Source organism: Bufo gargarizans, chromosome 1 (genome assembly GCF_014858855.1).
Source record: "Bufo gargarizans isolate SCDJY-AF-19 chromosome 1, ASM1485885v1, whole genome shotgun sequence".
In the NCBI taxonomy this organism is placed as follows: domain Eukaryota; kingdom Metazoa; phylum Chordata; class Amphibia; order Anura; family Bufonidae; genus Bufo; species Bufo gargarizans.
Window position 1 is genome coordinate 367,513,164 of NC_058080.1, and position 16,920 is coordinate 367,530,083.

The window sequence follows — 16,920 nt, forward strand, 5'->3', positions numbered from 1 at the left end:
AGACAGAAGGAGATGCCGGTAGCCGGCAAGTGGACTAAGGTGAGTTAAATTATTTTTTATTTATTTTTAACCCCTCCAGCGCTATTGTACTATGCATTCTGTATTCAGAATGCTATTATTTTCCCTTATAACCATGTTATAAGGGAAAATAATACAATCTACAGAACACCGATCCCAGACCCGAACTTCTGTGAAGAACATTACAATGTTTTGCACTTGCGCGGAAAAATCGCGGGTGTTCCAGCAACGCACCCACACATTTTCCCGCAACGCCCGTCTGAAAGAGGCCTTAGCTAAAGAGCTGCCTTATCCTCTTCTCTGCTTGTCAGGGATTATGATCCTGAATACAGCTGATAAGAACTTTAGCCGAATCTATGGGGAATTTTGTACATAGAGGATGGACAGGGCAGACTGTGGTGACATGGAGCTGTGGTAATAGAGACCAATAGCTGCTGCTCATTAGCCACATCCCTACCCTTCTCCCATGTCTCCATCATCTCCATTCCCACAGAGAGTCACATGTATTCAGGATCATAATCCCTGACAAGTAGAGCAGAGAGGAGGATGAGGCAGCTCTTTACCTCAGTGTTGTGAGGTAACTTGTCCTCCAGTATTATTAGGACAGGTTCTGTGTGTACTAATACGAGGGTGGCCATTTTATTTCACCGAATGATTGCTCCCTAGAAAAAAAGGAGCCATTCTAACTAATGAAAGGTATTTGGGAATATATTTCTCATAAAGTAATATTTAAGTATTTTTATTTTCTTAATTCCCAGAGAACCCTTTTAAGGTCGTTGCAGATTTTTTCAATTTTACCCCACAGAGAATTTTCTACCCCATTCTTCATAATATGGCATGGTAAATTAAATTAAATTAAAATACGGTGTCTTCAAACTTTAACTTTTTTCATATTTTACGTTGCGGCCTTGTGCTAAAATAAAGGGGGAAAAAACTACTTTTCCCTAATCTTGCACTCAATACCTCATAATGAAAATAAAAGTTTAGAAATGTTGGTAAAATGGAAAAACTAAAATTTCACCTGGATATTCATATTCAGACCATTTGCTATGATACTTAACATTTTGTTCTGACAGCCTCCCATTTCTCTTGATCATCTTTAAGATGTTTCTATACATTGATTGTAGTCCACCTTTGGTAAATTCAGTTGATTGGACATGATTTGGAAAGTCACACCCCTATGTACATACAGGGGTGTAACAAAAGGCTCACAGTCCCTGGTGCAAGAGTTCAGCTTGAGCGCTCCTTCCCTCAGTGCTTTGTGGCTAGGGGCAAGGAAGCACATAGCCATTGTGCTCCCTTAGGCAAAAATTGAAACAGCACCCCCCTCATGCCAAATTCTTGACCTAACCCCTTCCCTCCAGCCAAAGGTGTAACTTGACCAGCATGCACTCTCTTTAATACTGGTGTCTTATGCGGCACAAGGATCTTTAGGCTGCCTCAGGCTCCTGGGCCTGGTAGCGACTGCTACCTCTGCACCCCTTATAGCTATGCCCTGTGTATATACAGTACAGACCAAAAGTTTGGACACACCTTCTCATTCAAAGAGTTTTCTTTATTTTCATGACTATGAAAATTGTAGATTCACACTGAAGGCATCACAACTATGAATTAACACATGTGGAATTATATACATAACAAAAAAGTGTGAAACAACTGAAAATATGTCATATTCTAAGTTCTTCAAAGTAGCCACCTTTTGCTTTGATTACTGCTTTGCACACTCTTGGCATTCTCTTGATGAGCTTCAAGAGGTAGTCACCTGAAATGGTCTTCACTTCACAGGTGTGCCCTGTCAGGTTTAATAAGTGGGATTTCTTGCCTTATAAATGGGGTTGGGACCATCAGTTGCGTTGTGGAGAAGTCAGGTGGATACACAGCTGATAGTCCTACAGAATAGACTGTTAGAATTTGTATTATGGCAAGAAAAAAGCAGCTAAGTAAAGAAAAACGAGTGGCCATCATTACTTTAAGAAATGAAGGTCAGTCAGTCTGAAAAATTGGGAAAACTTTGAAAGTGTCCCCAAGTGCAGTCACAAAAACCATCAAGCGCTACAAAGAAACTGGCTCACATGCGGACTGCCCCAGGAAAGGAAGACCAAGAGTCACCTCTGCTGCGGAGGATAAGTTCATTAGAGTCACCAGCCTCAGAAATCGCAGGTTAACAGCAGCTCAGATTAGAGACCAGGTCAATGTCACACAGAGTTCTAGCAGCAGACACATCTCTAGAACAACTGTTAAGAGGAGACTGTGTGAATCAGGCCTTCATGGTAGAATATCTGCTAGGAAACCACTGCTAAGAACAGGCAACAAGCAGAAGAGACTTGTCTGGGCTAAAGAACACAAGGAATGGACATTAGACCAGTGGAAATCTGTGCTTTGGTCTGATGAGTCCAAATTTGAGATCTTTGGTTCCAACCAGCGTGTCTTTGTGCGACGCAGAAAAGGTGAACGGATGGACTCTACATGCCTGGTTCCCACCGTGAAGCATGGAGGAGGAGGTGTGATGGTGTGGGGGTGCTTTGCTGGTGACACTGTTGGGAATTTATTCAAAATTGAAGGCATACTGAACCAGCATGGCTACCACAGCATCTTGCAGCGGCATGCTATTCCATCCGGTTTGCGTTTAGTTGGACCATCATTTATTTTTCAACAGGACAATGACCCCAAACACACCTTCAGGCTGTGTAAGGGCTATTTGACCATGAAGGAGAGTGATGGGGTGCTGCGCCAGATGACCTGGCCTCCACAGTCACCAGACCTGAACCCAATCGAGATGGTTTGGGGTGAGCTGGACCGCAGAGTGAAGGCAAAAGGGCCAACAAGTGCTAAGCATCTCTGGGAACTCCTTCAAGACTGTTGGAAGACCATTTCAGGTGACTACCTCTTGAAGCTCATCAAGAGAATGCCAAGAGTGTGCAAAGCAGTAATCAAAAGGTGGCTACTTTGAAGAACCTAGAATAGGACATATTTTCAGTTGTTTCACACTTTTTTGTTATGTATATAATTCCACATGTGTTAATTCATAGTTTTGATGCCTTCAGTGTGAATCTACAATTTTCATAGTCATGAAAATAAAGAAAACTCTTTGAATGAGAAGGTGTGTCCAAACTTTTGGTCTGTACTGTATATCAGAGCAAAAACCAAGCCAAAAGGAGGAAAGAACTTCCTGTAGAAGCCAGAAACATGATTGTGTAGAGGAGCAGATCTGAAGAAGGATACAAAAAAATTCAGCTCCACCAAAAGTCCCCAAGAGCACAGTGGCCTCCATAATTCTTACATGTATTGGATATTTGGAAAAAACAGGACTCTTCGTAGATCTGGCCACCCCACTAAGCTAAGGAATTAGTGGAAACAGGGCCGGTGCCACCATTAGGCGAACCAGGCCTTCGCCCTGATGGGCTCCCCCTGTCTGGGGCGAGCGGCTCTTGAGCTGCCCCCAGCGCCATTACAGGGGGGCCAGGAGGTGATGGTCCTTCTTAAATATGGTAGAGCGGGCATCTGCTTACCCTGATGGCAGGTGCCTGCTCTGCCAGTAAATTACCGGAGTAGAGGAGGTGGGCGGCAAGGGAGGCTCTTCTAGCAGCTCCCACACCTCCCTCCTGTGATGCCGGAATATGACGTCATTCAGGCCCCGGCATACTAAACGGCGCGCTGGAGGACTGAGGAGCTGCACCACACTGGACCCCAGGGAGGTGAGTGCTTAAGTGTTTGACTAAGTGTCTGCCTGTGTATGTATGTCAGTGAGTGAGTGTATGTCTGTCTGTCAGTAAATGTATGTGTGTCTGTTATTGAGTGTCTGTCAGTATGTGAGTGTATGTCAGTGAGTGTGGATGTCTGTCGGTCAGTAAGTGTCTGTGTGAGTGTAGGGGTGTGTGTGTTTGTCTGCCAGTGAGTGAGTGTCTGTCAGTAAGTTTCTGTGTGTGTGTTTCAGTGGGTAGGTGTTTGTCTGTCAGTGAGTGTCTGAATGAGTGTATGTCTGTCTGTCAGTAAGTGTATGTGCGTCTGTCAGCGAGTTTCTGTGTATGTCATTCAGTGCGTGTCTGAGTGTGTGTCTGTCTGTCAGTGTGTGTGTGTCTGTCAGTGAGTGAGTGACATGAGGGGGTGGCAAAATTGATCTTTGCCTATGTTCGGCAAAAATCCTTGCACCGGCCCTAGGTGGAAAGAGGACAATGGCCACTCTGGCTGAGCTGCAAAGATCCTATGTGTGCAGTTGGGAGAATCTTTAGGTGGGTTAAGCATCACTGCAGCATTCCACCGATATGGGCTTTATGGCAGAGTGGCCAGAAAGAAGCCCTTCCTCAGTAAAAGACATTTCAAAGTTTTCAATAAAGTACCTAAAGGACCCTCATACTGTGAGATACAAGATTCTCTGGTATGATGAAACCAAGACTGAGCTTTTTGGATTCTAAGCATCATGTTTGGAGGCACTGCCCAATACCATCCCTATGTAAAGCATGGTGGTGGAAGCAACATGCTGTGATAGTATATTTCAGTGGCTGGTACAGGGAGACTGGTCAGTGTTGAGAACAAGCTGAATAGAACAAAGTACAGAGACATTCTTAATGAAAACCTTATCCTGAGTGCACTGGACCTCTGGTTGGGCCAACGGTTTACCTTTCAACAAGACAATGACCCTAAGTACACAACCAAGAGAACACAGCAGTGGCTTAGGGACAACTCTGTGAATGTCCTTGAGTGGCCTAGCCATAGCTCTGACTTCAATCCAATTAAATATCTCTGGAGAGACATGAAAATGGCTGTCTACCAACGGTCCCCATCCAACCTGACAGAGCTTGACAGGATCTGCAAGTCCAGGCGTGTAAACCTTGTGACATCATACCCAAGAAGACTGGTGGCTGTAATAACTGCCAAAGGTGCTTCAACTAAGTACAGTATAGGGTCTGAATACTTATGTCAATGCAATATTTAAGTTTTTCCATTTCAATAAATTAGCAAAGATTTTGAGCATTTTGTTTTACTTTGTCATTATGGGGTGCAGAATCATGGGGAATAATTAGAACTTTTTTATTTTAGCCGCAACATAACAAAATGTCAAGTGTCAAATGTCAACAAAAAGTGATGACTTTTTTCCGAATGTTCTATACAACTACTCCTGCAAAATACCTTATCTAACTATGTGAACAGAAAAGTAAAAATTTTATGGCTTATGGAAAGCAGGGAGGAAAAAAAATGAAAAGGGGGTTGAATCAAAGTTTTTTATCTTAAACATACTGCTAAGCAGTGATGAGCGGCAGGGGCAATGTTTGAAATTGCGATATTTCACGAATATTTAGCTGAATATTCGTCATATATTCCCGAATTCAAGAATTCGTGATCTCTACTCATTATTTTTTTTATTGCGAAAATCGACATTTGGAAAATTTGTGATAACAATTCGCAATAAAAATTCACGATACGAAAATTTGCGATCAACACTACTCCTAAAGTCAAAGATATTTCAGCCTTCTCATTGGCCCACAAGCATAAAGCAGTGAGGGATCATGGGTACTGATGAAAAAAATCTAGAATATTCGCAATTACAAAGATATAGCATTTTATTCTAGATATTCGCAAATTCTCAAAGTGCCAATATTCGCGATATAAATTTGCAATTAGAATATTCGCAATCAACACTACTGCTAAGGATTTTTTGATTATGTTTATTTCCTTTTCCATGTCACACATTTAAAAGGAAATCCTGAAATCTTGCAGTTTTCACTTTGAAAGCTGAGCCTAATAATAGGCAGACACTTCCTGTTCTGTACAGATCACTTTTCAGCAGTCACCTCATTATCATCAAATTCAGGATTAAAATGAAAGATAACCTCTATTTTCACAAAGAAGTTGCCTGCATAGAGGCTATATTAGGTTAAACTAGTCCTGTAAGTCATTGTTTTATCAGTCAGCGAAAGTCTTAGGGGAGAATTTATAAATATTTTTTAACATCGCTGACCACACCCACTTCCACGCCCACTTTTCAAAATTGGAGTGAGTGGTGTAAAAATGCAAAGTCGCAAACGTTTTGCACAAATAAGCCAAAAAAGTCACAAAATATTTTGTGACTTTCTAAATCCAGAATTCTGGAGTGCAGGTCTTGATAAATTCCCTGCTAAATGTCTAGCCATTGTCCCATATAGTAATAACATTCCTTTCATTTGCCTGATTTTCCTGCTTCCAACACACTAATGTCAAGAACAGACCAGTTCACTAAAAACTGTATAACCCACCATCTTGACAGATGCCATAGGTGGACACCCTATAAGGATCCATTCACACGTCCGTAATGTATGTGGATCCGCAAATTGCAGATCCACAATACACCCGGCCGGCACCCCCCATAGAACTGCCTATTCTTGTCCGCAATTGCGGACAAGAATAGGACATGTTCTATTTTTTTTGCGGAGCCGTGGCCCGGAAGTTCGGGGCCGCGTTCTGGAAATGCGGAGAGCACACATTGTGCTCTCCGCATCCATTCCTGCCCCATTGAGAATGAATGGGTCCGCACCCGTTCACGATATTGGAGAACGGATGCGGACCCAATTGCGAACGTGTGAATGGACCCTAACTGTGATGGCTAACCTCCAGCACTCCACCTGTTGTAAAACTACAGCTACAGATGCCCCGCTTGCTTGACTGTTCTCAAAACTCCACAGAAATGAATGAAGCATGCTGGGAGTCGTAGTTTCACCACAGCTGGAGTGCCAGAGGTTAGCCATCACTGCCCTATAAAGTGAAATGCTACTATCCCATATGTCAGTAAATTATTTTAGTGACCTATATACAGTAGGTCTCATTTATGAAAATTAGCTTCAACACTGTTTTTGTTGCCCATGTCAACCAATCAGAGTTCATTTTTCATTTTTCCGAGAACTTTATGGAATGAAATCTGATTGGTTGTTTTGTGCAACAAAGACAGTTACTATTAGACTGTTCTTATAAATGAAGCCCAATCGTCGGGATAGGTCATAAATATCTGATTGGGGGGTCTGACTCCTGGCACCCCCGCCGATCAGGTGTCTGATGAGGAGGCAGCGCCCTGGTCCTCACAGTATGGTGGCGTAGTGTAATTAAAAGCACTCACTCCATTCACTTGAATAGAGCGAGTACTTGTATTAGGCCCCATGCACACGGCCGTGGAACCGCGGCCTGGATCCCTCCTGAGAGCAGGAGCGCACGGCGTCATTGGTTGCTATGACGCCGTGCGCTCCCTGCTGCCGCCGCAATACAGTAATACACTGGTATGATCTATACTAGTGTATTACTGTACTGTGCCGGAGGAGGGATCCAGGCCGCGGTTCCACGGCCCGCACACGGCCATGAAACACGGCCGTGTGCATGGGGCCTTACACTGCATTCCAGTGCAGGGTAATGAAGAGGAAGCGGCGTTCGCATGGAGCACCACCTTTTCTTCAAACAGTGGCAGGGGTGCGGGAAGACGGACCCCCACCCATCAGATATTGATGACCCATTCTGACGATAGGTCATCAGTATTAACGGCTGGACAACCCCTTTAATAGTAAGCAATGCTGCTTTCTCGCAGTGTACTTTTGTACTTGCACTGATGGTATTATTATGACAATTTCTGGAATGTAGTTCCCTGGAATGCAGGAGTGGACAGCACAAATGAATATCGCTAATAACTATCCGTCAGATATAAAGGAACAGGCAGCGCAATGCTGATGTTGTTCATGGCTCCTGGTGTCATTGGATGACGTAGAAAGGTGGTGGGGGTGAGATGAGGAATAGTCCAGTAGTTCTGCACGCTGCTGATAACACACTTCACTGATAATTCCAGGAATGTCTAAACTCTAACACAAACATGCTGACTACACATCTGAAAACAGCCACAGTCAGACCATACAAGTGGGTGCAGACTGGAGACATCTAACTACTACAACATATAATACCCCAAAAGATGAATTACACCAAAATAAGAATGGAACACACACAAAATCCATGATACCTTTGTTTAGAATAGAACCCATGGGGACAATTCTAGGGGAATTTATCACACCCTGCAATCCAGAATTCTTCCTTCAAAAAGTTGCAAAATAGGGCTTTTGTGTCTCTTTGCATTTTTACACCACTCCAGTTTGGAAAAGTAGGTGGGAAAGGGTTGTGGTTAGCTATGATACTGAGTTTCACTCAATATTTATCACTGGCACTTTTTTAGAAAGTCGCAAAAAAGTCCCAAAGCCACTAGGGAGGTGGAGTAGTAATACTGAAGTAGTATTTCTAGACAAAAGTGTTAGATTTTAGGGTGCTCCAAATTAAACAAGCAATATGCACAGTTTGATCAATTTGGCGCAAAGTACGCCAATGCAGACTCAAGTAAAACTGACTTCAAATATTCCCCTCATGATAAATTCCCCCCAATGTACTCTCCAGACATGGTTCACTAAGAAATGCTAACTTTTCATTGCATATGGGAACGTAAACTTCTAAGAATTTCCATGTTAACGCCTATTCCATCTCACATGGTTACTTGTGACCTTGATACACTGCTACAGTTTACCGTTTTTCTGTCCTTCTGTAGAATGTTCCTTCTGCAGTATTCCATCTCAATCTGATAGATTCTATTGTTTATCTTATATACAATATGTATACACAACAGTAGATACAATGTATGGCAGTATATAGTATGTTCACGCCACTACCCTCTGCTGAACTCCTAGACAATATACTTCTTCTCTGGCGGTTGCATCTTCATCCACCATCTGCAGACTGTGATGGTGTCTCATCACGGTGGCTGTCACTTTCTATCATTGCACGTATGCCCTGTGCCCACCCCCTTCTACTGTCTCTCACCTGCTAGTCCTGCAGTACTTCTCTTTCTGTCCAATGTCCATGCACTCTAGTCCAAACTTGCAAAATGTGAATGTTTAGGGACTGTTCGGCAAAGTCCAAGGATCTAAATGTTGGTGACACACCCAGGACAGAGGAGGAACCTAAACTGAAGGGTGACTAAAATGTAATTTGTGAAATTTTCTGCTAAGAATGCATATGCATGTGGGTGTGCCACGTTGGTGCATGGCACTGGCAGAATATTGTAGGTGAGGTATGTACATGTGGGTGTGTATTCAGTTGTTTTTGAAAGCTGACATTTCCAACATATCTTAAAATGGAATTTGCTATGCATTTTAAGATAAGTATAAAATATACCTGCTGGAACACTAGTTACCAAGTATAGGACTTACAGCACATCTACTGACATATAGATCATGAAATGTTTTCCACTTACCTGTTCCCTTCTTTCTAAATTGCTGCATAGCACCTGCCATGGAGAAGGGTATCTAAACATCTTCAAGGTTGTCGGGGGTATCTGAAGGATCAGCTCTCTCCAGAAGGTGTCTTGTCAGTCCTGTAGAAGAGATACCAGAATGAAACTAAAAGGTGGAGAGAGAACTATGAACTTGTGCACACTACTGATTCAAGTGCCCTTGGAATTATAAAAAAATAAAACTCTTGCGCATACCAATTGACAATAAAACAATTCAGGCGTTATCTCTTATCCCTTTTTAGGAAAGCAGCCTGGGATGAAAATAACATAATCACCTGAAACCCATAAAATGTGGAATCCTATAGCAGGGTAATTGCTCACCTATAATAAATCAGCCATAACATCTTCCAGTAATGTGGTGTAGTAAATAGTAGTAGTAATAATAATAAAGTACCTAATATAAGTGGTCCAAACGAGGCCAATTGGTGAACCAGTGTAAGGGCTCATACACAAGAGCGTAGCCTGTTTTGTGATCTACAAATTACAGACAAGAATAGGACAAATTACAGGGCAACAAAATGGACTTACGGATGTGGGCAGCAGATGGTGACAGATGCGGAAAAAAAATATGTTCATGTGCATGAGCTTTTAGGGTCAGGACACCCAAGGCTTAGTGATGAGGAGTGAAGGCTACCGCACTGGTCCAATCCAGTAGAACATCTTAATGTAGCACGTTCCTGAAAAAGTTATTGCTGGCTATGATACAAAAGTGTCAGAACACACTGGGAGATTACTTCTGGCACATGGACTGCCTGTATATGCGCTAAATTTATTAAGTGGCCTGCACCACTTAATAAATTTGGCGCATTCTGTGCCGACAGACTTCATACTAATATTGTCGTTTATAATGGCAGACTGAAGGGCTATTCCAATTGTTATTTTTTTTACATTTATTTATTGTTTATATAATAGAAAATCATACAATTTTCTAAAAATATATGTATTTAAAATTCTGCATACATACCTTTCTTATATCAGGTGACTGATATAGAAGGGTATAGCCCATGTATCAGTCAGGTGATCCCTGACATTCAGTAAGCAGCAGTGTTACATGACATACATGTGCTGGTTCAACACACAGGACACATAGTATAGTGACTGTGCTTGTATTGCAGCTCAGCCCCATTCTCTTCATGGGGCTGAGCTGCAAATAGGCTATTTGACTGATGCACAGTGATGTTACATGGCCTAGGAAGAGGCTGTGGCACTCATGGAGCACCAGCCTCTTCAAACAGCTGATTGGCAGAGGTCCCAGGTGTTGGACCCCCACCGATCTGATATAGATGACCTATCCAGAGGATACCCCTTCAGCCACTGTGACGTACCATGCTGCTGCAACAAGTTTGCTCTATACGCAGCGTTTGCTGGCTATATAATAAAGCAGGCACCCGGCCACAATTTAACCCCTCAGATACTGCCATCAGCAGTGATCACAGCATCTGTGAGGTAAAGCAGAGATATGATACTTCTTCTGATCGGAGCCACTGCAATGAAATCGCGGGGCTCCGATCACTTACCATGACAGCCTGGGGCCTGCTGAGCCTTCCCAGGGCTGTCATAGTAACCTCCCTGCTACGCTCTGCATGAGGCACAATTCAGCAGGTACTCAGTGTGTCAAAATCCTATTTACCCTAATAAAATATATTTTAGGGTAAATGGGGCAAAGGATTAAAACATACCAAGTTTTAGTCTGCCATGGGGGCTAAAAGTTACTGTGAAAAAAGTTTAAAAAAACCAAAAACAAAAAACAAAAAACAAAAATAAAAGTTGCGCATGCCCACTGCTCTGCCCACTATCTGCAGAGGCACTGATCTTAACAAGAGCCAATGGCTGGCTGTCCCTGGGCATTTAAGGCACCTTTTCCAGTAGCAAGGTGCCTGAGCTTTAGGTTTCTAGTGTCTACACAACGGACTCTAATGCCACACCACCTGCCCTGACCTTTGCCTGTCCTATTGCCCCTTTGTCACTTGCACTGACTTCGGATCTGTCTCCTGGTTAAGCTAATACCCCGTCTGCTCTGACCTCAGCCTGTATTCAGACTATGCTGACTGCCTGACTCTTCGGTGATGCACACTGGTGTCTCTGACCCATGTGGGTCAGCTGCCAAACACAGGGGGACTATCTCAGGAGGTAGCAGCCTGGTGTCTCCTCCTCAGTGTAGTCCAGATGCCTGTACAGGGGATAAAGGGTTAATACCAGGGGATTGCCATGATAATGCCCTTAGAGTTAGCCCACAGTCAAACCAGTTGGTTGGTACAGTGGGTCCACATACACTGCCATAACAACCATAGTGTATGAAAGAAATTTCTACAACAGGGAATACCAACTTTGTTTGTAGTGACAGGGCAGATTATGCAATAATCATCCCCATTGCACATACATAATGAGTCTGGCCACTGCACCGCTAGGAAGTGACATGAAAAGTACTGATAAACGGTAACATTACAAGTTCTTACATAATAATATTGTATAGGCTAGATTCTCTGTTTCTCGGCGCTGGTTGGATGACATGATGGCATTGTTTGGCACTCTGTTTCTGAGAACAGATACTTATTAGGATTCCACCCTGGATAGCAAAGATAATCTATCATTTTGGCCTTATTTACAAAAATAAACAACATGAGGCCTATGGTAGTCCCTAGCTGGCCATAGATATAAACTTACAATCAATTGTACATTGCGTTGTTCATACAAACGATCTGACCATCAACATACCAAAATAAACTGACCAGGACAGATTTTGATGGAATACTGGATATTAAATGAGGAGGAGGTTAAATGTAGATTTTCCACAATACTGCCTTTTTTCTTAATTTCAGTCTTGCATATACTACCAATAGCAGTGGATTGGAAGGGATAATTGCATCAGAAAAAACAGCAAACAAAGCAACTTAGCCCAAAACTAAAGCTACACATTCAACAGCCAGCAGCCGATCTCTCCCGGCTCCCCAGTATTCTATGGGGAGAGGGGAGAAAGCCACTGACAGACACCTCTGCTGGTGGCTCATCATCTTAATGAATTGCGGGGTGGTCACTCAGACTGGTGTGTGAAACGCTGGTCTTTATTATAGTACTGTGTACAATGGACAAGGTAATAGGCCTGAAGAAGAAAGTCAACTATCTGGTAGATTGCTGGTGGCTCCTGCAGTGTCCTTATTGCTTTATGTGATTACCTACATATATAATATTATTAGGCAAATTCCAGAACTAGCAATTTCATGCACAGTAAGAAGATTTTCCAGAATTGTTTCCATATCCTATATGTGATCCTCACAAATTAGTAGCATGAATTGCTAATTCTTATATATTTGAAAAATGTTCTAAATTATGTGGGTCATTTATCAAACGGGTGTAAAGTAGAACTAGCTTAGTTGCCCATAGCAACCAATCAGATTCCACCTTTCATTTTGGACAGCTCAGTTGGGAAATGAAAGGAGGGATTGGTTGCTATGGGCAACTAAGCCAGTTCTACTTTACACCAGTGTGATAAATGACCCCTATGTCTTCATATACAGTATAGACTGGGACGTGGCCACATTTGCTTCCTCAGGATAAGGGTCCACATGTCCGCAAATGGGTCTGCATCCGTTCCGCAATATCGGGAACGGGTGCGGACAAATTCATTCTCTATGGGGTCGGAAGAGATGCGGAGAACACACTATGTGCTCTCCGCATCTGCATTTCTGGAGCGCGGCCCCGAACTTCCAGGCTTCTGCCCCGAACTTCCTGGCCGCGGCTCCGCAAAAAAATAGAACATGCCCTTTTCTTGTCCGCAATTGCAGTTCTATGGGGGTGCCGGCCGGGAGTATTGCGGATCTGCAATTTGCGGATCAGCAATACACCACGGACCTGTGAATAGACCTTAAGCCATCACTAGCTGATTGGCAGGTGGGTCCAACACCCCACACCCCCACGATCAGCTGTTTGGGTGCTCTGTCAACATTGTAGTGGAAGCACTGTCACTGCATGCTCCGGCACCGACTTCCAGTGGCAAAGCTACACAGTACAGCAGATTGGCTGGGTGTCAGACCCCCACCACCAATCAGCTAGTAATGACCTATTCTGAGGATCGGCCATCACATAAAAAAGGCTGGACAACCCCTTTAAATAGGTGTCATCAACACATAAAGGTGGAGTTTCATATTTTTCCAATATACCTTCTGTAACAATCCCTAACCACATTCAAGATATTTCACTTCTGCCCTGGTCATATGATGGACACATAGGTAAACGGCTCCTCACAAAACACAGCTCTGATAACTTCACTGTAAATGAGTCCATCCCATGACCCGTACAGATTTGTAAGCAGTCAAGGTTTCTATTGAATGACAACAAGCAGAGATCTTGAACAGTCCTACAGAAAGTATACTGGAAAATGTATAACTCTTCATTCTACAAAGAATAACGTGCATTTTCTTATACCCCTTTAAGCAGTTTTTCCTATACATTACACTTAATTCTGTAGTAACAAGGTCCTTTTTGCTTTAACAATCTCAAGTACAGTCAATCATTAATCAATCAACCTTTTTTCCCCATTAGGCCACATGCACACAGTGCGTATTATGAGGGGAACATCCACAGTGTAATACAGCACCAGCTAAGTAGATGAGACTTCCAAAATCGGATTCTGCAAAGTGCAGATTTTCAGTGCAGATTTGGGGCAAATCCATGTCAAAACTATGAAGATTTTGGTATGGAAAATCAGTAAAATCTGCATAAACTACTGTGCTGTGTGCATGGACCCTTACTGGTTAGAATATTCACAAAACAATAAAACAAGCATAGAAATATTAATCCCAGCTTACCTACATTACAACTTTCCTGTACCTGTCAGGCAGTGTTTATTCATAGTGCGCAGTATTGTACTGGCCCATCCCGGAGTGGGATGTCTTCTAGAAGCATCCGTCATAATTGACCTTGGACTCTCCAGTACTGATTGCTTGAAGACTTGGAAAGCAGCCAGTGAGAAATATACTGCTTACACTTCCTCAGTCACCTATGTCCTCTCGGTCCAGAAACCATATCTCGCCATCACTGTTTGCACTGCCAAGCACTGCCTAAGAGGCATTCCATAACACTAAAGTCCTGAACTTTGCATCTGATTTGAATGTTTCTCCTCTCTAACACCCCCCCCCCCCCCCCAAGAAAACCTAAATCAGAACATCAGAACCTATGTAAATGAATGTCTTTTTGTTTTACTTAAAGGGGTTGTCCTGAGTTCTTTTGTAATTGCATGTAATAAAAAAATTTGTATAGCCGCTGAAATATTTACTAAAATCTAGTATAGCGCCACCTGCTGTTATCTCGTTTTCTAATTTATCTGTCTAGCTCTCTGAGGTTGACATACAAGTAGAGTTGAGCGAACACCTGGATGTTCGGGTTCGAGAAGTTCGGCCGAACATCCCGGAAATGTTCGGGTTCGGGATCCGAACCCGATCCGAACTTCGTCCCGAACCCGAACCCCATTGAAGTCAATGGGGACCCGAACTTTTCGGCACTAAAAAGGCTGTAAAACAGCCCAGGAAAGAGCTAGAGGGCTGCAAAAGGCAGCAACATGTAGGTAAATCCCCTGCAAACAAATGTGGATAGGGAAATGAATTAAATTAAAAATTAAATAAATAAAAATTAACCAAAATCAATTGGAGAGAGGTTCCATAGCAGAGAATCTGGCTTCCCGTCACCCACCACTGGAACAGTCCATTCTCAGATATTTAGGCCCCGGCACCCAGGCAGAGGAGAGAGGTCCCGTAACAGAGAATCTGTCTTCATGTCAGCAGAGAATTAGTCTGCATGTCATAGCAGAGAATCAGGCTTCACGTCACCCACCACTGCAACAGTCCATTGGCATATATTTAGGCCCAGCACCCAGGCAGAGGAGGGAGGTCCCGTAACAGAGAATCTGTCTTCATGTCAGCAGAGAATTAGTCTGCATGTCATAGCAGAGAATGAGGCTTCACGTCAGCCACCACTGCAACAGTCCATTGGCATATATTTAGGCCCAGCACACACACAGGCAGAGGAGAGAGGTCCCGTAACAGAGAATCTGGCTTCATGTCAGCAGAGAATCAGTCTGCATGTCATAGCAGAGAATGAGGCTTCACGTCAGCCACCACTGCAACAGTCCATTGGCATATATTTAGGCCCAGCACACACACAGGCAGAGGAGAGAGGTCCCGTAACAGAGGATCTGGCTTCATGTCAGCAGAGAATCAGTCTGCATGTCATAGCAGAGAATCAGGCTTCACGTCAGCCACCACTGCAACAGTCCATTGTCATAAATTTAGGCCCAGCACCCAGGCAGAGGAGAGAGGTCCCGTAACAGACAATCTGGCTTCATGTCAGCAGAGAATTAGTCTGCATGTCATAGCAGAGAATGAGGCTTCACGTCAGCCACCACTGCAACAGTCCATTGGCATATATTTAGGCCTAGCACACAGGCAGAGGAGAGAGGTCCCGTAACAGACAATCTGGCTTCATGTCAGCAGAGAATCAGTCTGCATGTCATAGCAGAGAATGAGGCTTCACGTCACCCACCACTGCAACAGTCCATTGGCATATATTTAGGCCTAGCACACAGGCAGAGCAGAGAGGTCCCGTAACAGACAATCTGGCTTCATGACAGCAGAGAATCAGTCTGCATGTCATAGCAGAGAATGAGGCTTCACGTCAGCCACCACTGCAACAGTCCATTGGCATATATTTAGGCCTAGCACACAGGCAGAGCAGAGAGGTCCCGTAACAGACAATCTGGCTTCATGACAGCAGAGAATCAGTCTGCATGTCATAGCAGAGAATGAGGCTTCACGTCACCCACCACTGCAACAGTCCATTGGCATATATTTAGGCCCAGCACACACACAGGCAGAGGAGAGAGGTCCCGTAACAGAGGATCTGGCTTCATGTCAGCAGAGAATCAGTCTGCATGTCATAGCAGAGAATCAGGCTTCACGTCAGCCACCACTGCAACAGTCCATTGGCATATATTTAGGCCTAGCACACAGGCAGAGGAGAGAGGTCCCGTAACAGACAATCTGGCTTCATGTCAGCAGAGAATCAGTCTGCATGTCATAGCAGAGAATGAGGCTTCACGTCAGCCACCACTGCAACAGTCCATTGTCATAAATTTAGGCCCAGCACCCAGGCAGAGGAGGGAGGTCCCGTAACAGAGAATCTGTCTTCATGTCAGCAGAGAATTAGTCTGCATGTCATAGCAGAGAATGAGGCTTCACGTCAGCCACCACTGCAACAGTCCATTGGCATATATTTAGGCCCAGCACACACACAGGCAGAGGAGAGAGGTCCCGTAACAGAGAATCTGTCTTCATGTCAGCAGAGAATTAGTCTGCATGTCATAGCAGAGAATCAGGCTTCACGTCACCCACCACTGCAACAGTCCATTGGCATATATTTAGGCCCAGCACCCAGGCAGAGGAGGGAGGTCCCGTAACAGAGAATCTGTCTTCATGTCAGCAGAGAATTAGTCTGCATGTCATAGCAGAGAATGAGGCTTCACGTCAGCCACCACTGCAACAGTCCATTGGCATATATTTAGGCCCAGCACACACACAGGCAGAGGAGAGAGGTCCCGTAACAGAGAATCTGTCTTCATGTCAGCAGAG

At 43.8% G+C, this 16,920-nt stretch overlaps 1 protein-coding gene across 5 annotated transcripts in view; it reads right to left on the reverse strand.

The window, feature by feature from the left end:
* LOC122920246 (mitotic spindle positioning) overlaps positions 1 to 16,920 on the reverse strand; it is a 59,005-nt gene that overhangs the window by 31,325 nt on the left and 10,760 nt on the right. Inside the window, exons 1-2 of one of the 5 annotated variants that reach the window (XM_044269622.1) lie at positions 14,107 to 14,125; positions 9,263 to 9,382 (exon numbers count right to left, since the gene is read on the reverse strand). In XM_044269622.1, coding sequence (XP_044125557.1) covers positions 9,263 to 9,322 — 60 coding nt within the window. In that variant the 5' untranslated portion in view covers positions 9,323 to 9,382; positions 14,107 to 14,125. Of the gene's footprint in view, positions 1 to 8,536; positions 8,666 to 9,262; positions 9,383 to 9,695; positions 9,771 to 9,829; positions 9,936 to 14,106; positions 14,126 to 16,920 lie in introns of those variants that run through there. The other 4 variants (XM_044269629.1, XM_044269612.1, XM_044269604.1 and 1 more) reach the window with 4 other exon arrangements.